General features: G+C 24.4%; 1 protein-coding gene across 1 annotated transcript; it reads right to left on the reverse strand.

Moving 5' to 3' along the window:
- Positions 1 to 9,273: 9,273 nt before the first annotated feature.
- On the reverse strand, positions 9,274 to 24,256 carry LOC127262996 (protein RGF1 INDUCIBLE TRANSCRIPTION FACTOR 1). The gene is made up of 6 exons (XM_051291900.1): positions 24,218 to 24,256; positions 24,047 to 24,114; positions 10,306 to 10,500; positions 10,159 to 10,233; positions 9,939 to 10,079; positions 9,274 to 9,800 (listed from the first exon to the last, which is right to left on the reverse strand). The coding sequence occupies exons 2-6, from the start codon at positions 24,095 to 24,097 to the stop codon at positions 9,453 to 9,455; spliced, it is 810 nt and encodes a 269-aa protein (XP_051147857.1). The 5' UTR covers positions 24,098 to 24,114; positions 24,218 to 24,256; the 3' UTR covers positions 9,274 to 9,452.
- Positions 24,257 to 25,139: the final 883 nt, after the last annotated feature.

Below are 25,139 nucleotides of genomic sequence, written 5' to 3' on the forward strand. Positions count from 1 at the left end.
TTTGAATTTTACTTTTTGTCTGTTGAAAAAATACATCAACACTTTATTTTCATATTTTATTTTTTATTGTTGAAAAATTGCATCAACAACAATAAAAAATAAAATAGAGGAGAATATAGATGAAATGTTTGAGATAAGAAGGGTGACCCTGCATCTCTTTATGAGTTTTGAAATGTCAAAAATAGCAAGGATATTTTAACTTTGATAATTGTTACGCACAAAAAATAATAATAATAATAATAATAATAATAATAATAATAATAATAATAATAATAATAATAAGGATAGCAGGATCTTAAAGGAAGATAGACACGAAGTCGGGTGGAAAAGGAAAAAAAATTGCGTTCAGGTCGGTTGGTCAGGTTGGTTGGTCCTCGGTCGGATGGTCAGGTGCGTTGGTTAGCAGTCAGATAGGCAGGTCGGAAGATCCTCGGTCGGTTGGTCTGGTCGGTTGGTCCTCGGTCTGATGATCAGGTCGGTTGGTTAGCGGTCGGATTGGCAGGTCGGAAGGTCCTCGGTCAGTTGGTATGGTCGGTCGGTCCTCGGTCAGATAGTTAGCGGTCGGACAGACAGGTCTGATGGTCAGCAGGTCGAACAGACAGGTCTGATGGTCTGCGGTCGGATAAAGTAGGTCGGCTGGTCTGCGGTCGGATAGGCAAGTCAGCTGGTCCGCAGGCGGATAGACAGGTCGCTTGGTTGGTGCCGCCAAGAAGTCTTTTGGTGTAGCGATTGGTCTCTGGATTGGTCGGTTGGGCTATTTGAGTTCTGGAACTGGTTGAGGCATTTGGCGAGGCGGTTGATGTAACCGACCAGACGATGTTTCAAAACGTTTCGTCTTGGGCGGTTGACAATGGTTGCTGGCGACGGTTCCAAAACGTCTTTTCAAGCCAGTACAAAGGTAGATTAAGGGCTAAATTGTCATTTTCGAAATGAGGGGTTGGATAGACTTTTCAAGTGGCAGATCCGTACAATCTCGTCTTTTCAAGCCAATACAAAGATAGGTTAAGGACTAAATTGTCATTTTCGAAATGAGGGGTAGGATAGACTTTTCAAGTGGCAGATCCGTACAAACTCGTGTTTATAAGATATAATATATATATATCTCTCTCAAGAGACAATATAGTACCTTGTGTTACCCAATGTTACCTAGTTCATCGACATTATTAATTAAAAACAATATTAATTAGTACAATTTTGAATCCCTAAATTATGAATACCTCCATAATTGAGGTTTTTCAGGTTTTTTGTTGTTCAATTCCTAAGTTAATAACAATATAGTACCCGATTCGTCCCATATCTATATATTCATTTATTTTTTGCACGGTGTTTTAGAAATATTAGTATTATATTGAAATAAAGTAGAAATAAAAGTAAAAAGACTAAATTAACCCTATTAGTATTTGTATGATATAAATGTAGTATTTGTGTAATATATTATAAATTAGATGGGTAGTTGTAATGTTAGGTACTTAAAAAAGGAAGTGGATACCTTGTTATGAGTCGGACCAAAATGGAAAAATAGATAGATTGTTAAGGGAGGGAGGGAGTAATATGTTTTTTTTTCATAAAACATTAAATTAAACAACCTAATTAAAATAAAATATTAAATTAAACACCCTCATTAAAATAATAACAATAATAATAATAAGAGAAAAAATTATTTTTAGTTCCAATATAATTAAAATTCGTCAATTTGTGTCATAATATAAAAATCTTATCAATTTTGGTCGCAATATAACCAAAATTCATCAGTTTTTGTCTCAATATAACCAAAATTCATCATTTTGGTCTCAATATAACCAAACCTAATCATTTTTTGTCTCAATATAATCAAATCTTATCTTTTTTTTTGTCTCACCGTCAACAAACCGACGGAAAATGCTGACGTGAAAAGAAATTAAACCTTATATTTATATTTGAAGAAATTGCATAATCTTGCAAGTCCACGTCAGCATTTTTCGTCGATTTGTTGACGGTGGGGCAAAAAAAGATAAGATTTTATTATATTGAGACAAAAAATGATTATGTTTGGTTATATTAAGACCAAAATGATGAGTTTTGGTTATATTTGAACTAAAATTGATAAAAATTTTATATTGAGACCAAAAATAATAAATTTTGGTTATATTTGGACAAAAAATGATGAGTTTTGGTTATATTGAGACCAAAATTGATAAAATTTTTATATTGAGACCAAAATTGATGAATTTTAATTATATTGGGACGAAAAATAATTTTTTGCCTCGTAATAAATACTAATTCCATGTGTTCGATTTCATAATATAATATATATATATATATCTACTATAGGTATTATTTCAACAAAGTATTGAATTACATTTACAATTTATTATTCACTTGCCAACTACTCATATTCATGGCTTCTAACAAATTTTTAGATACTATTTCATCTTTAAATTTGTTACTATTATATTTTAATTTAACATGTTCAAATTTTTGCAACTTTCTTTTATTCATATTTAGTTTTTCTTCATTTCTTGTTCTAAATATAATTTATAAGATCATTTCAAATAAAAATAAATAAATAACAACAAAACCACGAAAGAAAATACTATAAAATTTATATTCTCTCCATCCGAAACATTGTCGTTATTATTTCTAATTTGGGAAGTTAATTTATTTGCAACTTTTCCCTATTAATATACATATATATATATATATAATCTATTTTACTCTTCTATATAATTGATAAAAAAATTCTAAACAAAAAGCAAAAGTAAATTAGTTAAGGAACCAACAAACTTATACCACATAAAATTTAATACCGAAATTAAAACTAGTAATTTTATTAATGGGATCGAGAGAGTATTACCTAAAAAATCGATACCGAAAGTAAAAAAAAACAAAAATATTTCGACAGAGGGAATATAAATTAGTTTATTAACAAGATGATAGACACATTTACAATTATATATATATGCATGTATAAATCGATAAAAATTAATTTTTTTAATTAATTACAGGATGTTTGCTTATTTTTTAGTTTGAAATATTCTTTTTATGTAAGATATTAAAAAATCATGTCAAAAATATAAAAATATATTTTTTTTTTTTATTTTGAATATTAATTTTTGGTAAGAAAATAAAATATACTCCTTTCGTTCCATATCTATATATTCATTTGTTTTTTGCACGAATTTTTAGAAATATTAGTATTATATTGAGACAAAGTAGAAATAAAGATAAATAGACTAAATTAACCCTATTAGTATTGTATGATATAAAGGTAATAACATTTGTGTAATATATTATAAATTGAGAGGGTGTTTGTAATGTTAGGTAGACAGTACAATTACTAAAAAAAATAAATAAATACTTTGTTATGAAACAGATGAAAATGAAAAAATAGATAGATTATTAAGGGACGAATGGAGTATATATATTCTATCAAAGCCTATTTTTAGTAAAGATAAATTTAAATTTAATAACCACCTAAAATAAATTTTGTTATTAGCTATATGTATGTCTATATTATACTTTCTCCATCCCATGTAATATAGGTGTATTACTGTAGATACGGGAATTTAGGTAAAGTATAATTAGTAAGTAACTAAGAAGTGTATTAGTAAAAATAATTATTATTTAGTAAAAATAATTATAGGTTAAGATTAAGATAAGTAAATAGTTTAATTAAAATTAAGGAAATTATAAAATTTAAAATTTAAAATGCGATTAAAGTACATAATTATATTTCCAAAAATAGAAATGATAAGTTATGTGGGACGGACGAAAATAGAAAATAGAGACAAATTATGTGGTACGGATAGAGTATTATATTATATGAATATAGCAATTATTAACCTCCAATTAACTCTTTTTTTTTTCTTTTTTTTTTAAAAAAAAAACTAAGTCTTACAATGTTGTGAAGTAGTTTTCAAGAATATACTTTGAATTCACCTAAGACAAAACATATATATTGTGGAGTGAATTAATTATAAACCTCCCAAATTGTTTGGGGGATTGAATTTTAAATATACTATTCATCCAATTTTTTTCTAAAAAATATCAAATCAAATACCTATTTTTTATTTTTTATATTATATTAAAAATCAATTTTACATTCAAAACATCACATCAACACCTATTTATATCACATTATACAACTATTCAAATTCAAAATTTTTACTATTTAAATCCCAACTCAAAATCCAAATCCCCAAACAAACACCCATAAAATAATTTATTCCCAACCATACTAATAAATATTTCCATAATCATATTCTTTTTTGAACCATTAATTCTTGAATCTAACTTAGGTATCATTGTGTTTATTATTGTCTAACATATTAAATAAATATGATTGATGAAATATAATAATGTAAATAAATAAATGGGAGAGGGTGGGTTAGATCAAGGGGTCATTTGTATTCATTTCTGTTCAAATCTATTCTTACTTTTTTTTTTTTTTTTTTTTATATCATTCAAATTTATTCTAGTTTCTTTTTTTAGTAAAAAAATACCACTTTTTTTTTACCAAAAAAAGTAAAAAATTCTATTCTTACATATATTTTTTTTAAATCCATGTCCGATCAAATGAGCACACAATTGGATGACGGAGGGAGAAAAAGATTTTGAATGAAGTAATCGTATTTTATATAAAAATTATCTACTTCATCCGTTTCATAACTATAATCTTAATTGGGGTTGACACGAGATTTAAGGAATACTGATATTATATTGGTAGTTGGTAAAAAGTATAAATAAAAGACTTTTTTGCCATTGTGAGTGAATTAGTGTAAAAAGTAGTGGCAATTGTGTAATAAAAATGAAAAGGTAATAGTAGTTTTATGGTGATATAGTTATTTATAAAATAAAACTATTGTTTTGGAATTGACAAAAATGGTAAATAAGATTATTATATTGAGACGGGGGAAGTATATCTTTATTAGGAGTTATAATTTTTATAGTTAATAATTAGAAAAATACTCCAGTAATAAAGTCAAATGGCAAATATACTATTATTCTTCTAATTTTTTATTTAAATTACAAACATAATATTATACATACACATACTATTCAACATAAAGTTAAACGAAAAAAAAAAAGTTAATCTTTTATACAATTTTACTAATCAATAAAATATTATTCTTATTATTTATTAATGGAAAAAGATCAATTTTGGTCCTAATATAAAAAATAAAAAATAAAAAAACTCATCAATTTTAGTTATATTATAAACAATTTCAATCAATTTTGATCCGATAATAGACAATTTCAATCAATTCTGGTCTCACCGCTACAAAATTAACGGAAATTGTTGATATAGACATAACAGAAGTGACGTGGCAACTGACCTGGAAACTTTCACGGTCATGTATAATTTTACACAGCCGTGTGCCTTTTTGTTTTCACCTAATTTTTTTTTTATATATGTTTTAAAAATATATATAATTTAGAATAGTTGATATAGTTAAAATAGAAAAAAAAAATCAATAATAATACTAATATAATTAAAATGTATAGTTCAAATATAAATATTTATCGAGTATGTTCTTTTGGAAGATTTTGTTAAAATTCTACTGTTTACCAAAAAAATTCTCTTAAAAATATTCAGTTACACAACTATTTTTTATTTTTGTATATTATTTCAATACAATTTCAAACAATTTCAACATAGATATATATATATATATAATTGCATTGAAATAATAAATTAATTTTTAATACTACTATAATATACAAAATTAAAAATTAGTTGTGTAATTGGATGTTTGTAAGAGGAAATTTTTTTATGAATAATATAATTTTAGACAAAATATTTCAAAAGCATATATTTTATAAATTTTTATACTTGAATTAAAATTAATAAATTTTAATTATACTATGATTACTATTGATTTGGTACATTTTAACTATATCAACATTTTAAATTCGAAATATTTTTTTTTAAAAAAAATATAACAAAAAAATAAAATTTTATATCAAAACAGAAAGGTACACGGCTGTGTATAATTATACATGACAGTGTAACAACATGGTCATATATAATTATACACTGAAATATATATAGTCGTGTATAATTGTATATGGCCGTGTTTCCAGGTCAGCTGCTACGTCACCTCTGTTACGTCCACGTCAGCAATTTCCGTTAGTTTTTTAAAGGTAAGACTAAAATTGATTGAAATTGTTTATAATAAGACTAAAATTGATGAATTTTTATATTGGGATCAAAATTTATTTTTTTTTCCTTTATTAATCTACTAAAAAACTACAAAGGGTGTCTTTCAAAAGGCACATGAGATATATTTTATTAAAATTCATTTACTAAAATAATTGAATACATATATATATATATATATATTAAATTTATAGATATTACATTATAAATTAAATATTACTTAAATAAATTATTTTCAACTTAAAAACTCAAACGCTAATCAAGCACATCCTAATGGTATATTTGACAATTAGCTGATAGTTGTTAGCTGATTCAATTAGTTGTTTGTATTAAAGTGTTTAGTAAAACAATTGTTTGACATTAACTATTTATACGTAAAATGACAATTAAAGACATTTATATGCTACTTTTTAAAATATTTAATTTGTTCATTTTAGTTTAACATTTATTAGAATTTTTGTTATTAATTATTGATAATTGTAAAAATATTATAAAATATTTATTTTTATATTTTAGATTTGAGAAAAAAAATTTATTAAAAAAATAATTTTTTTATTAAAATTGTGTAAAATATAAAATAATAAATCTTTTGTGTATGCATTTTTGTTATGTTAATTATTGTTTATTAATTTTCATGTAAAAATTATATAATGAAAAATATATAAATAAATTAATATATTTATTTTTTCTATTTGATTTAATTTTAGTAAATTTATATATTTTACAAATAAAATAATTTATTGTAAATAATTAATAATAGTTATTATTTTAAATTTACAAGAATAAAATTACAATTTAATAAATTAAATATATTAAAAAGAATTAATAAATACTGCAATAAAAATGTATTTATATGTATGAAATAAATAAATAAATTTTAAGGGTAAATAATGAATAAATAAAATTAAAGTGAAAAAGTTTTTTCAAAACATTGGGTATATTAGCTTTTTAAAAATTATTTTTTGGGTCCAAAAAACTTTTTAAAAAGCTAATTTACCAAACACATAAATTAATTTTTTAACTGATCAAACAACTAAAAATTATTTAATAAATTAAAAACTCTTCAAAAATTCTTTACCAAACAACCACTAAATAATTAATAGTAGTAAGAAGTTAGAAAGGTAAATGCAGCAACATGGTATATTGCTCCCACTGGCCTTTAGGCCATCTCCTACCACACACCTCTATTTATGCAGTTATAATTCTAAAATTGTAGATACTACAATATTTTAAGTTCAATCCATAACTCTATTTTCAATTAAAAAAAAAAAAAAAATTCTTTAAAAATTCTTTTTTATATATTATTTTAAACAATTTTCAAATCACTAAATAAATAATAAAAATACAAATATATACAATTAAAAATTGGTCCCATGTAGAGACCAATTTACAATTTGTAAAAAATTAAAAAAATTAAAAAAAAAAATCCACCATAAATAATGTTGCTACACAAAATGATATTATACTGTAACAAATATAAAAAATAGTGTATGAAATTAGCGTCTAATTGGAGATAGTCATCTACAAAAATGGAAATACAACGTCAATTTTGACGTTGCAGATGATCTAACAACAACATCATATCATTGCACTTTATTACTTTAATCGAAATAATAATATATATTTAAAATATTAAAATACATATTTAAATATATATAAGATTTATTTTTAAATAATACTTATAAATTAATGGTATTGAAAAATAAATGTAGCATTTCTTTTAATTCCATTTGTACCCAAGCAAGCAAACGTATTGGGTGCATCGTTTTGACACTTCAGATTTATTGCAAGCTTTACTAAAATTTTGAATTCAAACACTTGTTTAATGTCGTATAAATATGTATTAATACGATGTTTTAAATGTAATATTAAATTATAGTATAATAAAATAAATAAAATTAAATGTTTGATTTGAAAGGTGTTTGTCAAATAGTTTTTTGAAGAGCTTTTAACTTATTGAACAATTTTTAGTTATTTGATCAGTCAAAAAATTAATTTAGATGTTTGATAAATTAGCTTTTTGGATCAAAAAAACTAATTTCTGAAAAGCTAATTTACCTCGCGTTTTGAAATAGCTTTTTCTGTAAAAATTTTTTTATTTCTTATCTGCCCTTAAAAATTTATTATACATTTTACACAAATAAATATATTTTGATTTTTTATTAATTATATTATAATATTTATTATATTATAGTTTTACTTTTATAAATTTAAAATAATTAATTTTTATATAAAAATTATTTCAATTGTAAAATATATAAATTTATTAAAATCAACATAAAATAAAAAATATAAATATTAATAATTTATTTTTATTAAAATTACATTATATAAATTTTATACTAAAAATAAATTAAATTTATTTAAAATTATAAATATAATGAACTAATCGATAACTAACATAATAAATATATACACAAAAAAATTTATTATTTTATATTTTACATCATTTTCAATAAAAAAACTATTTATATATTTTAATAAAAATATACTTATTATTTTTTAAATCTAACTGTAGTAAAAATAAATATTTTTATAACACTTATATAATTTTCAATAACTAATAACAAAAAAATTTAAACATTCTAAACTAAAAAAAACATAATTGAATATATTATAAACAATAATAAAATAGAAATGTCCTCAATTGTCATTTTACGTATAAACTGCTAATATCAAACAGTTGTTTTACCAAACATTTTAATACAAACAGCTAATTGAATCAGCTAGTCAAACCAACAAATTGAATCAGCTAATAGCTATCAGCTAATTAAATCAGCTAACAGCTATCAACTAATTGCCAAACACACCCTTCATATTTTTAAAAAATTAAATTAAATTAAAATAATAAAATTTTACAAGTAAACAAAACCTCTATATTTGATACATATATAAATGAAACAAAAACTACCAAACTTTATAAAGATTTTAGGACCCAAAACCCCTTTTCAACAACACTATTTATCTATTTATTACCGACCCCACAAATCTTAATTCCATCAACACTTTTACCCTTTTGTCCCCAAACATTCTTCTTTTTTAGATTCAATTAAAATGGGAAGTGGATAATTTGGTACTAATATATATTTTTTAAGGGTCATTTAGAGATATATATTTATATGTCATTTTAAGGGTCTATGAAAAAGACAAAAAGAAGGGAAACTAGTGTAGTAATCTACAAAATTTGGGAGGGTTAGTAATTTCCCTAAAATGCCCCTACTACTCATACTACTACTATCATGATTTGAAATTCCGGATTTGCCCCTCTCCCATCACTACTTTTCCCCTCATTGCCATCAAACCGCCGCTCAAATCAAAGGAGCGGAGACCGGCGCGGCGTACTCTTCCTCCGGTTCATCATTGACTCGGAAATCTCATAAACCGGCCGGGAAACCGGTTTAAAACCCGACCGGCTGCTGCTGCTCCTCTTCTTCTTCACCACCACCTCCGTCGTCGCCGTACAGCTCAGGTGCGGACACTCCATTAACCCACCTCCGCCGCCGCCGCTTGAACCGGATTCGGTCCGCAGCGAAGCGGACCGCTCCAGAACCGAGTCGGGGGTCATCTGACCGTCGTCCAGAGCCGGTTCCGGCAGCGCCATGAATTCACACTTGCGAAGGTAGTTGGAAAGTTTGCACCCAGTTTTGAGAATGTGCTGAAGCTATGGATGCGATCGTTATATATATTCAGATGTTTGTTTGTTTGTTTTTTTTTTTGTTTTTTTCAGAATTTGAAAATCCAAAAACCCCTAATTAGTGGGAAGAACAAAAGTAATTTGAAAATTAGGGTTTCTGCTAACCTTGCAGGAGATGCAGCAGAAAAGAGAGGATTCCTGCAGATTCCGGTCGCAGGTGATGCAGAGGTTGCCGGAAGCCCGCGGCGGTCGCGTCTGAGGCCTCTGATTCAAGAACACCACTTTCGCGCTGTTGGTAGTGTAAGACTGCAATCATCTTCCTCAAATCAATTTTCAATTCGCCCAAAATTGAAAACCCTAATTGAAACAGTGAATTACTTTTTACCTGGACATGAGCGCAGTCCATGAGCTTATCGGCATCGACGAGACGTATCACATCATGGTAAACATATCTTCTTATCTAATAAATCAATCAATTAAGCCATAATCGAATCGAGAATTGAATTCAATTGAAGCTATGGATTGAACCTACCTGGAGAAGACGATGGGAGCGGTGATTGGCGAAGCAGTGAGGGCAAATTCCGTCGCAACAATCGAGACAGAAGACGTTCTTCTCGTTCTTCTTGATGTCCTCGTGAATTATGCAGGCGTTGAAGAATTTCTCCGTCACCAGCCCCGACAGCCACGCCGGAACCACCTCTCCGCCGCCGACCATGGCTGCTGCTACCTGAATCTCGTCGATTTGATATTTACGAAATTAGAAGCAGAAAGGCCTCACAGACTGTCGATATATATATATTTTGTATCTATATATATGTGAGTGTATGGAGAAAAGAGAACGGCGCCTGCCGCAAACCCTGATAATGGAAAATGTTACTGTTACCAATGGCGAGGGCATATATAGCCACAAATAAAGTTTTTTGGGGAATGTTAAATACGGCGGCGGCGGAGGTGGCGGTGGTGGTGGTGGCGGTGGCGGTGGCGCTGCCGTGGTGGTGGTGGTGGCGGCGTGTGTTCTGTGCCTTTCCGTAGAGTTTTTAGTATTCCCTTCGTACTGCCCGTCATTCGTACCATTTTTCATGGTTGGCTTGTAGGGGCTCCCGGGACTACGGGGCCAGGCGGATCTGGAGTGTAGATGAGTGGGGAGTATTCGTCTGGCGCTGGAGTCCCGGGGCCTGCCAATTAGGATGCGCTTTTCGGAACGTTTTTGTCTTATGCAGTAGAATTAAATGTAATTTTGTCGGAATTAAAAATAAATGAAAATAGAAATAGGTAAATTAGGGGTTGTCTCGAAACCCTAGATGGAAACGTAAGCACTAATGATAATAGTAATTAAATGACAAGACAACAGATGGGACATTATTTATTTTTTTTATATTTTTTAATTATTTTTATTGTCACTTCTCGGGGAAGATAAGTGAAATTAATAATTAAAAAATATATGTATAAAGATTCATATGTGGAAATGTTTTATTGGTGGAAAAAGTGACCATAAATTAAGTGCCAAATGTTGGCACGATCATTGTGGATGTGTTTGTTTGGGAACTTTCAAGAATTTTTAATATTTTTAATTTTAAAAAATACTCATCCCGTGTTAAGATATTTTGATATTTTTGATCTTTAATAAGTAATTATATGTGTGATGATATGTTTTTAAATCAGGTAAAAGTTAAAGATATTTTAGTATTGGTATATGATTATTTTTACTAAAATAGAAAATAAATACTTTGGAGTAGGATAGACGAAAATTGGAAAAAATGTACTTTGGAATTGAAACTGAAGGAGTATTAAATTAGATAATTAGTTTATACTTATAGTAATTGACACAATTTTTATTTTTATCTATTTTCATAATAATTGACATTTTTATATTTTGGGTAAAAAAATTTGAATCAAAATACAATTAACAAATACTTCATCTGTCACATAACAATTGACACATTTTTTATTTTTATGTTTCATAACAATTGATATTTTTTTATTTCAATAAAATTTACTGAATCAAAATATACTTAACAAATATGAATCAACTTAATTAATTGCATAACATATAGTAACATCATAAATCATCACATAGAACTCCATCAAAACCCTTATATTTATATCCCTCCTAAAAATATAAATATTTTTATTTACATTTAAAACTCCATAATCTTTTATAAAATTAGTTTATGTTAATTATAAATAAATAAAAATATTATTTGTATTATAGAAGATTTTATTATTTACAAAATAATATCTATATTGCATATATTTTTTTATTGCAATATAATTTTTAAAATATTTAAATACATATTCTATTTTTAATTATATATATTAAATTTATTTTAAAATTATTGATATTATTAATTACATAAAAATTAATAAAATAATATCACAATTCATTGTTACTAATTAATTAAATATTATTTTCTTAAATATTGTGCTATTAATGAAAAAAGTCAAATATCTTGAACGAGTAATAATTTATTATTGGATATAATACTTTTTGAAAAAAATTCAATACTCTGGTACTCTACTCTCTTAATTTCACGTGAATTGTCTCATTTGTTGTTTTTTTTTTTTTTTTAATTAACAAAGTAGTTTTTTTAAAAAAGTAATAATAATAATTCTTCCGTCCTATTGAAAGATTACCATTTTTCATTTTCGTCCATCTCAAAACAAGGTTACTATTTCCTAATTTAGTAATTGTACTACCTACTTAACATAATAAATATCCTTTCAACTTACAATATATTACACAAATGTCATTACTTTTATATTATACCATACCATACTAATAGAGGTATTTTTGTCTTTTTTACTATAATCCAATATAATATTAATGTTCAAAAATTTACGTGCAAAAAATAAATATTTAATACTTTCAACATGATAGAGGGAGTAGTATTCTCTCTCCCATAAAAAAACAAAATTTTGATCTTATTACACAAATCAAAATAATATGATCATTTTACTACACAAATGATTCGAAAGAATTTTTTAGAATCACCTTAATTATTTTATTATAAAATGCATATAAACTTAAATATTACAAGTAATATTAATGTTTAATTGAATTTAGATAATATGGATGATAAAATTATAAATAATATACAAGTTGGTTGTCAATTGAAAAAGAAATATAATATAAAATTGTTCATAGTTAGATAGTAGAGGATGATGCTACTAGTTACGCTTTATAGTTAGAATATGCCTATAAGAAAATATTTGGAATGAGAAATGAGAAAATTTTTATAGGGTGTGTTTGTTTGGGAGTTTGGATTTTGAGTTGGGATTTGAATAGTAAAAATTTTGAATTTGAATAGTTGTATGATGTGATATAAATAGGTGCTGATGTGATATTTTGAATGTAAAATTGATTTTTAGTATAATATAAAAAATAAAAAATAGGGGTTTGATTTGATGTTTTTTGGGGAAAAAAATTGGATGAATAGTATAAATCCAATCCAATCCCCCAAAACAAACACACCCTATAGTAGAAAGCAATCATATATTTTTATATGGAAATGATATTATTGTTCTTGTGAACATGTAAATGACAATAAAATATTTGCAAGAAAAGTAACTAACTATGAAAAAATAAATTTGCGATGTGGATGTAATGCAAAATTAAAAATTTCTCAAAATAAAGAAAATTTGTGGAGAATTGTAATGTTTAGTCCGGAGCATAATCATACTTTGTATAATTCGGATGAGATTCATTTATTGCGTTTACAATGTGCTTATATTCACAATACTTGATTAAATATTGGTATGTAATTATATTCATAAACGCATACAAGTTGATGAAGATCATTGTTCGTTAAAAAGAATAATCAAAATTTAACTCAAAAAGATGCGAGTAGTGAAACTATTCAGAAAATAAGAAAAGAAAAAAAAAAAAAAAACTTGATGAAGAAGATACAATCTCAATGGTTTAATATTTTTGAAAAAAATAAAATAAAATCAATTTAAGAGCAATACTTTTATTAGATTGTGAAAGTGAATGATGATATATTACTATGTTGAACTTGTTTATTTAGAGATTCTTGGTATCTTCTCCCAAATTTGTGAATTATGCACACTTATATATTTTCTATATAATAGATCTTTAGAATTCGAATTATATGTTTAGCTGATTATTCTTATTTTAGGGATGTTATTACTTTCGACATCATGTACTGTATAAATAAATATGAGTCCGTTGTGGATTTCTATGTTATCAAAAAAATATATATATAAGTTAGTGTGTGTCTCTTTTGTTGGTATTAATCATCACAATGAGAATATCATGCTTGTTTTTTTTTTTTTTTTTTTTTTTTAAAGTCGATGGACAACCACCAACTTAAAATGATTTTCACCTATCAAAGTCAAGAAACGATTAATGCAATACATTGTAAGTTTTTTTTTTATATATGTTATAGATTATCCCAATGACATATTGAATAAAATGCTCTTTCATATTTTGAAAATTTAAATAGCGATGCGAACTTCAAATTCTTTTGAAAAAAGTGTACGAGTTTTTGTAAATTTGAAGATTAGTTTGAAGAAATATGAAAGATACTCGTGAATGATTATGATGTTGGAAATAATGATTATTTTTCAATGATGTATAAAATAAGAAAAAAAATGGTTAACAACTTTTAGTCTTGAAAATAGCACATTCATATTACTTACTCCGTTTTATAATTAAATATTCATTTGCTTTTTGCACGTAGTTTTAGAAATATTAGTATTATATTGGGATATAGTAAGAGTAAAGTAGAAATGACTAGAATAACCTTATTAGTATGTGTGATATAAATGTAATGACATTTGTGTAATATATTGTAAATTGTAAGAGTATTTGTAATGTTAGGTAGATAGTACAGTTACTAAAAAAGGAAATGGATATTTTGTTATGAGACGGACTAAAATGAAAAAATGAATACTTTGTTATGAAACGAATGGAGTATAACATTTTGTTCATAGGTAGGAAATATTTTTAAACCATTGGCGAAAAAAAAAAAAAAAAAAAAAAAAAAAAAAAAAAGAAGATAAATCATATTAAATCTCGCTGGAAGAAGCCCCCATTTTTTAGTCCAAACAATTCATTGCTAAAACAAGTTGCTATGATGTATACATATCAAAGTTTTAAATTATTTGACAGAAAATGCGAGGACAATTGTCGGTTGAATGCATTGAAGAACCATGGTATCCAAATTCTTACTTAGGGATTTTTAAAGTGAGATCTTTTAGTGGCGACTCAAATGATCATATTGTTCATCATGACAGTCAACCAGTTGAAGTCCAATATTTCTTAAATAAGGAAGGTCCGACTTATTACTTCTTTTTTGAATATATACATACCACAAATTTGAAACTATCGGTATGCTATGTAAACATATTTTGAATGTATATACTTATACTTGTTAAACTAACAGCTCGGATAAGTATATTAGTAAAAATAATTATTATTTGTTTACTTAACATTTTTAGATGGAACTATTTTTCATAAATATTATTAAAAAAATATGATATACACATATTAACACAATATATATATTATCCACCAACAAATAGTCAATAATTAAAAATAAAATATTACTATTTTTTATATTATCAATATAATTTTTCATATGACCTAAAAAATCTTTATATCTAAAAATATAAAATGAACAAACTCATCATTACACATATAATTAAGTTATATATAAAAGATAAAAGACAAAAATATTACAATTATTTTATAAATTTTTACTAACCGATAAAATATTATTACTAATTTTAAATTTATTACAAAATTTCAAAAAACCAGGATTGAGAGTGTGGGAGTGTGAATTGAAGACAATTATTTTAGTTCTATATGTTATGAGATCATGTAGAGCCCATCAAATTATCTTTTTTTTAGATTTTGAATACTCTCTTCGTCATCGTAAATATGAGAATTTAAAATAAATATAATTAATAAATAATTAAAAATGTATTAGTAAAAATAATTATAAAAATTATAAATTATAAAATTAAATTAAAATATGTAATCATTTTTCAAAAAGAAAATGATATGAGATGGTGGACGAACAAAAATGGCAATGTAAACAAGGTAAGTGAGACGAATGACGTATAATATTCAATTCAAATTTAATTTAATTCATTAAATAAAAAAATTGTCATTTTTATTTTAATTAATATTTTTTTTTAAAAAAAAATCAAAATTGTATAAATGCCACATCTCAACGTTTGGTTACTATATATTTTTGAATGAATATATTTTATATATTAGATATGAGAAATTATATTGGTAATATAAAAATTAATTTTTTTATTAAATTATATATTATATATATATCGCATTAAGGCGTGTGTATATTGTATTTTTTATTAATATTTATAAAAAATTATGTCAATAAAAAATACTAAATTATTTGTTTACTGCAAACTAGGCCGATAAAACAAATTATACCATTTTACTATCATGAGTTATTCTTACATTATCAAGTCATCTTTTGCTGAACAATAAAAAATTCTCTTAAAAATAAAAGTTATATTTGCATAAATATTTTGAAGTTTTCGGGAATGTGAGAAAAAAAAAAATATATTTAATTTGAAATAAATATATATTAGTTTTATATTTTTTATTTAAGATTTATTTATACTTAATATTTAAAGGAAAAAAAAAATACTTAATATGATGTATAATTTTTGAAATTATCAATGATAAATTATGTCATTAAAAAAAAAAAATTGTATGTAAGCACAGGCTTGTTTATCTTACAGTCTTTACAAGGGTGTGTTCTTTTTTTTTTTAAAAAAAAATAATAATAAAAATAAAAAAAAAATAAAAATAAAAAAAACATTTTATCTTATAACATAAAATATCTAAATATTATTTAAATAGAAATTAAAACTAAAATTTATTTTAAATTAATTTAAAATTATAAAAAAACAAAATGAAGAGTGCAAGCAGACAAATGAGTGCATGCAGACAAAAGACAAAGAGGGAGGACAGTTGGCAAGCAAAGCAGTATTCTGAAACATCTCAGCAGTTTGTTTGGTTGTATTATTATTATTATTATTATTTTTTTTTATTATTTATTTATTTTATTTTGATAGCTTGGGAATCCGCAACCGCTATTCGAAAGTATGTATTGGGTAAATTTTTGATCGAACCTAATATCCTACAAATTAAGCTTGACAAAGCAAGTCACGTTAGACGAACCATGTGTGGCAGATGGACCTGGAGGCGTCGGATTATACATATTATTTATGTATGTATTTATTTTGTGTTTGTATATAGTATTCTTTTCGAGTTTCTATTTTTTCTATTTTCATTTGTTCAGTATAATTTGTTATTTTTATTTTTAATTTTAGAAATATGATTATTTATTTTAATTTTAATTAAATTATTTAGTTATTTTAATATTAATTTATAAATATATTTATTATATAACAAATATTTTTATTAACACCACTTTTTAATAACTTTATTAATTATATTTTACCTCGTGAACACTTTAACTTGGACGAGGAGAATAATTTGTTGTATTATTTGTTTAAAAAGATTAATGTATTTTAGCCTTTTTAGGATTAAATAAGGTTGCATAGTAATTAAAAACAACTAAGATTTGTTTGGTTTGATTAGAATTTGGTATAAATAATATTTTGATGTAATATTTATGACAATAAATGATATAGTACTCTCTCCGTCCCGTATATCGTGTCTGCTATATTGGAGATAAGGTATTTTATGAGGGATGTAATTAGTAGATAATTAAGAATGTATTAGTGAAAATAGTTGTCTCATAATATAAATAATTATAAATTAAGATTAGGATATCTAATTAGTTTAATTAAAATTAAAAAAAGAATAAATTAAAAAGTTTAAAATGAAATTAAAGTGTGTAATCATTTTCCAAAAAAGGAAAGTGATATGGAATATGGGACGAAGAAAAACCACAACGTGAATATTGTATGTGGGACGGAGGGAGTAGTATTTTTTCTGAAAAATTGTATGAATTGAAGAATATTGTTAATTTTGGTTAGACTCAAACCAAACACACCCTAGGTTTAAAATTTTTAATTGAAATAATTTTTACTATTATATCCATCAAAAATAGTATTATTTATTTTTTGCGTAAATATTTTAATATTAATTATTATATTAATATCTAAGTATAAATTAAGATAAAAATATATGTATTATTGTATTTTATATTAAAAATATTTTTATATCTATATAAATTATTTTATAAATGTCACTGGATTATTTATATTATAAAAAACTAATACTTTATCTGTCTTATTGAAAGGTTATTATTTTTTATTTTCGTTCGTCCCAAAACAAAGTTACTATTTCTTAATTTAGTAATTGTACTGCCTACTTAACATAATAAATTCCCTTTCAACTTACAATATATTACACAAATGTCATTACTTTTATATTACACCATACTAATAAGGGTATTTTTATTTTTTTAACTATAATCCAATATAATATTAATATAAAAAATTTATGTGAAAAAACAAACGTAAAAAAATACTTTCGTCCCATAAGAAGGGTTCTATTTTTCATTTTTGTTTCAAAACAAGAATATTATTTTCTAATTTAGTAATTGTACTACCTACCCAACATAATAAATATCTTTTCAACTTACAATATATTATATAAATGCTGCCACCTTTATATTACACTATTAATAAAAATATTTTTATCCTTTTTATTATAACTCAATATAATATTAATATTAAAAAATTTACGTGAAAAAATCAAATGTTATTTTTTATATAGTAGTATAATATATATATAATAAAAATTTATTTTTAATTTTTATTTAAATAATATTTTAATATAATAGTAGTATAATATATATATATATATAATCAATCATATTTATGTGTACGTATATATAGAGACAGCGGTGGCTGCGCCAGATTTTTCTGCCGCAACATCTCTATTGCAATATTTCTCGTCTTGTCTTCTTTTGTCACTATCGGAGTCCGTGCTACGCACCATGTAATCGACGAAAAAATATTACAATATTAAAAATATAATAAAAAAATAAAATTTTAAAAATATGATAATGTATAATTGTACATTGAATTATATCATGCTTGAGGGTCATTTAATTTTTAGGTCAGCTATCATATCAATCGCGTTATGTTTACGTCAGCAATTTCCGTTAGTTTTCTAATAGTGAGACCAAAATTGATTAAAATTATTTATAATGATTATTAAAATTGATGAGTTTTTTATATCGGACCAAAATTAATAAATTTTAATTATATTAAGGTTGAGATCAAAAGTAATTTTTTCGCAATAAAATTTTATATAATACAAATAAATAAAAAAAATATTTATTTATCTATAATTAATATAAACTAATTTTATAAAAAAAATAAAGAATTTTAAGTATAAATAAAAAATTAATACTACTATATACTTTTTTTAAAAAAAATTAGAATATATATCTAAATATTTTAAACACTATTTATCAATAAAATATATATACAATGTGTATATTAATTTGTAAAAAATAAAAATTTATATAATACAATTTAAAAATAAATATTTTTATTCATTTATAGTTAACATAAATTAGAAGAAATTTTATGTGTAATATACTCAAATTTTAATTAAATAGATTGAAGAGATTAAAAAAAAATAATAGGTAAAAAATGAATGCAATTTGCATATAGATATTTCTTTTTTGACTCTTATTAGACTTTTTAATGAACTAACAACAATATTAGATTTTTAGACTTTAGACTTTTCAATATCCATATAATTATTTTTAAACGGCAGTTATTATGATATATAATATATATCTATATATCTATATATGACTTCTAAAAAATAAAATCTATTTATTTATCATACACAATCATTGATTATTAACAAAAAAAAATTATTAGGTTACATTCTTAATATAACTGGTATTATCCAATTGATCTGTATACAAATTATATATTTTGTGTTTTTTTTTTTGTATAATTGAGTGTAAAATTATACAGGACATTTATATTATACAATCATTCAAAATTTTATTTTTTTTATTATATTTTTAATATTGTAATTTTTTTTCGTCGATTACACCGTGCGTAGCATGGGCCTTTCCGCTAGCAGGTGTCCGTGCTACGCAAGGTTAAATTTAATACTTCCTTCATCTATTTCTAATGTCCTAAAATATATTTGCACATATTTTTAACTTATTGTTTTTTTGTTATGAATTGATAAAATTGTGTATAGTAGAAATTAAAAAAATAAATGAATAAAGGAAAAAAAATACAAAATTTTTGTTTGAAAATGAAATAGGTCTATAGTTGTTGGACATCCAAATAAAAAAATAGGATATTAATTTGTGGACAGAGAGAATAATATTTATTGTATTATGATCATTTATATATTATATATATTTTTAATCAATTTTAAAAATAGTGTGAATAAATTATACATATATGTATATATATGTTATATAAAAGAGAAAAAAATCTCTTATATTGTGTTAGTTGTAAATTTTTACAGATTTTTTATTATCTCTTAATTATATTATAAAAAACTTTAGGGTAAATTGTTTTTTTTAGTCTCGTAATTTACCCTTTTATCATTTTAGTCCCCTAAGTGGAGCATGTCGCAAACTAGTCCCATAAGTGAAAGTTTTTCGTTGTTTTAGTCCTCCAGCGCCGGAGACGCCCACGTGGCTCACCAGAGGTGACGTGTCCGCCTGGTGTCCCGTCAGATCAGCAACACCTGGCGGACACGTGGATTTACTTTTTTTTTCATTTTTTTTATTTTTTTAATTTTTTTAGTTGGACCAAATAAAAAAATAAAAAAATACAAATAATATTAAAAATAAATTAAAAATAAGTTTTTTAAAAAAAATTTAAAAAATGAAAAAAAAATAAAAAAATCCACGTGTCCGCCAGGTCAGCGACACCTCGCGGATACGTCACCTTCGGCGAGCCTCGCGGGCGTCTCCGGCGCCGAAGGACTAAAACAACGAAAATTTTTCACTTATGGGACTAGTTTGCGACAGGCTCCACTTACGGGACTAAAATGATAAGGAGGTCCAGTTACGAAACTAAAAAACAGTTTACCCAAAACTTTAAATCAAATATTTATTTATTTATTATATTAATATCGAATTTTAATGTCCAAAATAGTACATAAGTATATATTAATATAATATAATTTTAATTTAAAAAACATTACTTACAATTTAAATCAAAAGATACGATCAAATAAATTTAAATGGAAAGAATTTGTTAAAAATTCATGACCAAAATATTTAGTAAGCTTGGGCATCCAAAACCTAAACCCTAAATAAACTTATACTCCATTATATCTAACAAATATTATTTGAAAAATCAAATAAAATATAAAATATATCTGAAAATATCCAATCTGAACAACTCTAAAAAATTTACAATGCTTGATTACACGGTTTAAATTTATTCTTTTTTTTTTGTTATCTAAATTTATTCTAGTTATTTTTATCTAACAAATTACTCGTTCCACTCCATTTAATGATTTTTTTTTTCTCTAAATTTATTCTATTATTATATTATGACATTTAATTAAAATTAACAATATCTATATACTTGTGACCATTTAGGCTTCAAAGCAAAATAAGTATAGGTAAATGTACTATCATCATTTGTACAAATATATAATGAGATAACAAAACATCTACGAAAAAAAACAAAAGACATCTTCACCGTTTAAATTCTGATTAAAAAATAAAATTCTCCCAATCGACAGTAAAATTCTACTAATTTCGCAAAACACAAAAAAATGGAACTCATGCAATCGAAAGAACTCCACAAATGTTAAGTTCTACCAAAATCGCATGGAATCAAACAATAATAGATATGCAATAGACATGTTCTCAAACATACAAAAAATTATTGTAAAATGACTATAAAATTTTATAAAAATCAACTAATATATGGTTATTTTTTTTCTCACATTATATTTAATTTTTGGGTTGAATTTTATTAAAAAATTATATATATTTTAATTAAATTATAAATATAAATTTTATAAAAGCACAATCAACCCTTAAACCAACATACTTCACACAGATATTAATGGATATATTGTTTTTATGTAAATAATTTTATTTATTATCATATTATTCTACCTCTTAATCAAGCTTAAAATTAATATTAGATATTCTTTAAAATAGATAAATATTTTATTTAAAAAAAAACATTTTATTTATTATAATAAATATTAAAATAAAAGCCTACTATCAAATAATAATAATAATAATAATGATAATAATAATAATAGTTATTAAAAATAAAGGTATATATATTATGATTGATTTATAATTAAATTAAAAAATTATTATGATTATATTTAATATATTAAATATTTAAAAATAATAATTAATTAAAATTTTATTGTAAAATTTTGTATAATATAAAAAATAAATATATTTAAAATACAATTACATTGTACATAAAAATTTATATATTGTAAAATAAATATTTTTTTTCATATATATAACAATTATTATGCATGATCCAAAAATACTTTTTGTTAAGAAGAGCCTATGAACTTCTATAATAATATATATAAGATATATAACAATAATTTAAATATACATATATAAATAATCATTATGTATATTTCACACATTAGAAGAAAATATTATTATATAGTATCATCAATCCAATTTTTCAACCAATCATTATGTATAATATTTTTTTTCTTTTCTTTTGTTATAAATATATTGTACTCTCCTCGTCTTTTAATGAAATGAATTCTTCGAGATTTTGTATTATATTAAAAAATAATAATATTTTATTAGTTAGTAAAAATATGTACGATTTTTGTCATTTGACTTTTTATTTAAAGTAATTGTACATGTAATGATATATTTGTAATTTAAGTAAAAATTAAAGATATTTGATATTAGTATTTAATTATATTTTCTAAAAAAATTAAAAATAAATACTTTAAAATGTGATAGAGAATTAGGACGGAGAAAGTAATATTTTTTTTAGTCCGTTTCAAATATTATATATTATTATTAAAATAGAAATTAATTAAAATAATTAATTTTTAAACCGTATTTTATTTTATTGTATCACTCAAATAAAAATAAATAAATATATAATTTCTTCTCTCTTCTCATATTATTTAATTTTCAAACAATTCTATAATTAAATATTATTTAATAAATTTCTATAATTATTTAAATTACGTAATTTATAATTTTATAGTTATTGCATTTTCATTGTTTATTTTTTATTTTATTTTTTTCAAAGTTTGGTGACTTTCAATGGTGTTTAAAGTATTGATAATACTTCCTCCGTCTCAATATAATAGTCTTGTTTAATATTTTTGTTCGTTTCAAAACAACAGTCTCATTTCCATAAATAACCATATAATTATAACATTACCTTTACTTTTTAATTATTATTACACAATTGCCACTATTTTTTTAACTAATATACTCACAAGGGCAAAAAATTCTTTATCTCGTACTTTTTATCCACTATTAATATAATATTAATATTTTTTAAATCTCGTGTCAAACACAATTCAGATTATAATTTTGAAACAGAGGGAACAGATTATAATTTTGAAACGGAGGGAATATTACATAATTCTTCTAATCTGATTTGGGTCTAACTCATCCCCATTTCTTGCCCTAATTCTTTTTCTCAGCCCAAATCAAATTCAAAATCTTTGCCGTATATATAATATATAGTCTCTCTATCCCAATTGCATGTACTATTTTAATATTTATATAGTAAAAAAATATATGAATAATCAAATTTACCCATTAAAAAACAAATAAGTAAAATAATGATTATAATACATTTTTTTAATAATATGTAAATTGTAAAAAACTTTAAAATTATATATAAACACAATTACAAAGAAAAAAAAAATTAATTTCGAATAGGCCAAAATGAAAAATAGATAAATTCACTAAAAATTATTAAATATATATTATAATTGTGATATGAATAAAGTATTATATTTAGCCCACGGTCTAACATGTTCATCTGCGGGCTAATTTATTTTCAACCAGCAGCTCACGTGGGTTGGCTCATTTAGGCTCGTATTTTTATAGGTTGGAAAAATTTAAATTCAACCGTCTATTCTCCCAGCCACACACACTCTCCCCCTCTCGTCTCGTCAGTTGAATTAAAAATTAAATTGTAAATTAAATATAAACTATTTACATTAATTTTTTTAACGGTGTATGATACTTAGATGGATAACTAGTTTAGTACTCAAAAGCTTATTGAATCAGTTTGTAAGATTAAAATTACTTTAGTCTAGTGTGACTTACCTTGTCAAGCCTATTTTGCAGGGTATTAGGATCGCCTGGAGGTTTACCCATGTGCACTTCGGTAGCGGCTGCGAATTCTCATGTCATAAAAAAAAAAAATCTTTTAGTCTAGATTAACTGAGTTTGATTCGATTCGCAGAATTGACGAACCCATCCACGACAACAACGGACCAACGTTTACTTCGGTGGACAGCAACGGCGGAGAGACGGCAACACCAGTTTCCTCGAACAACAGTAGGTGTGTGACGGTCCTCCGGCAGTTCTTGGCAATGCAGCGACGAAAGACGACACTCGACTTAGATCTTTATCTGGTGAGGGACGATTGGATTAAGGCTCAGACCCAAGTGCGAAATAGCCCGAGGTAACCATACTCAAGGTGAAAGTCATCACTTCACTCTAAACCTCGACAATAAGCTCACTCTTTAATTGGTTGGGCTTAAGGGTCTGTTTGGTTTGAAGAATTTGGAGGGGATGAGAGGAGAGGGAATGAGAAAAATTACAATTATCTTGTTTGGTTCAATTTTTTTTTTTTTTTTTTTTTTGGGTTCAACTTATCTTGTTTCCCCTCAAAATTTGGGGAATTTGGAGGGAAAGAAAAGATGTTTATGTTTTTAATTTATAAAATTACTATTATATCATTCATATTATATATTACTTTATCTATATTTAATTATACATAAATTATATTATACGTATTTTATAATTAATAATTAATTATAATATTTTTAAATTTTATAATGTAATAAAATTATAAAACAAAATTTTATATACTCCTTCTGTCCCGTTGGAAGGGTAGCGTTTGCTTTTTTTTGCACGTAAATTTTTTAATATTAGTATTATATTGGATTGTAGTAAGAAAGACAAAAATACCCCTATTAGTATTGTGTAATATAAAAGTAATGACATTTGTGTAATATATTGTAAGTTGAAAGAGTATTTATTATGTTAAGTAGGTAGTACAATTACTAAATTAGGAAATGGTAACCCAGTTTTAGGACGGACGAAAATGGAAAATGGTAACTTTCAATGCCACGGAGGGAGTAATCCTTAAGATCAGGCTTTAATTAATAAAATAAATTCATATCTCTTATAT

This window comes from Andrographis paniculata, unplaced genomic scaffold (genome assembly GCF_009805555.1).
Source record: "Andrographis paniculata isolate CXL003 unplaced genomic scaffold, ASM980555v1 Contig15END, whole genome shotgun sequence".
Classification (NCBI taxonomy): Eukaryota; Viridiplantae; Streptophyta; class Magnoliopsida; order Lamiales; family Acanthaceae; genus Andrographis; species Andrographis paniculata.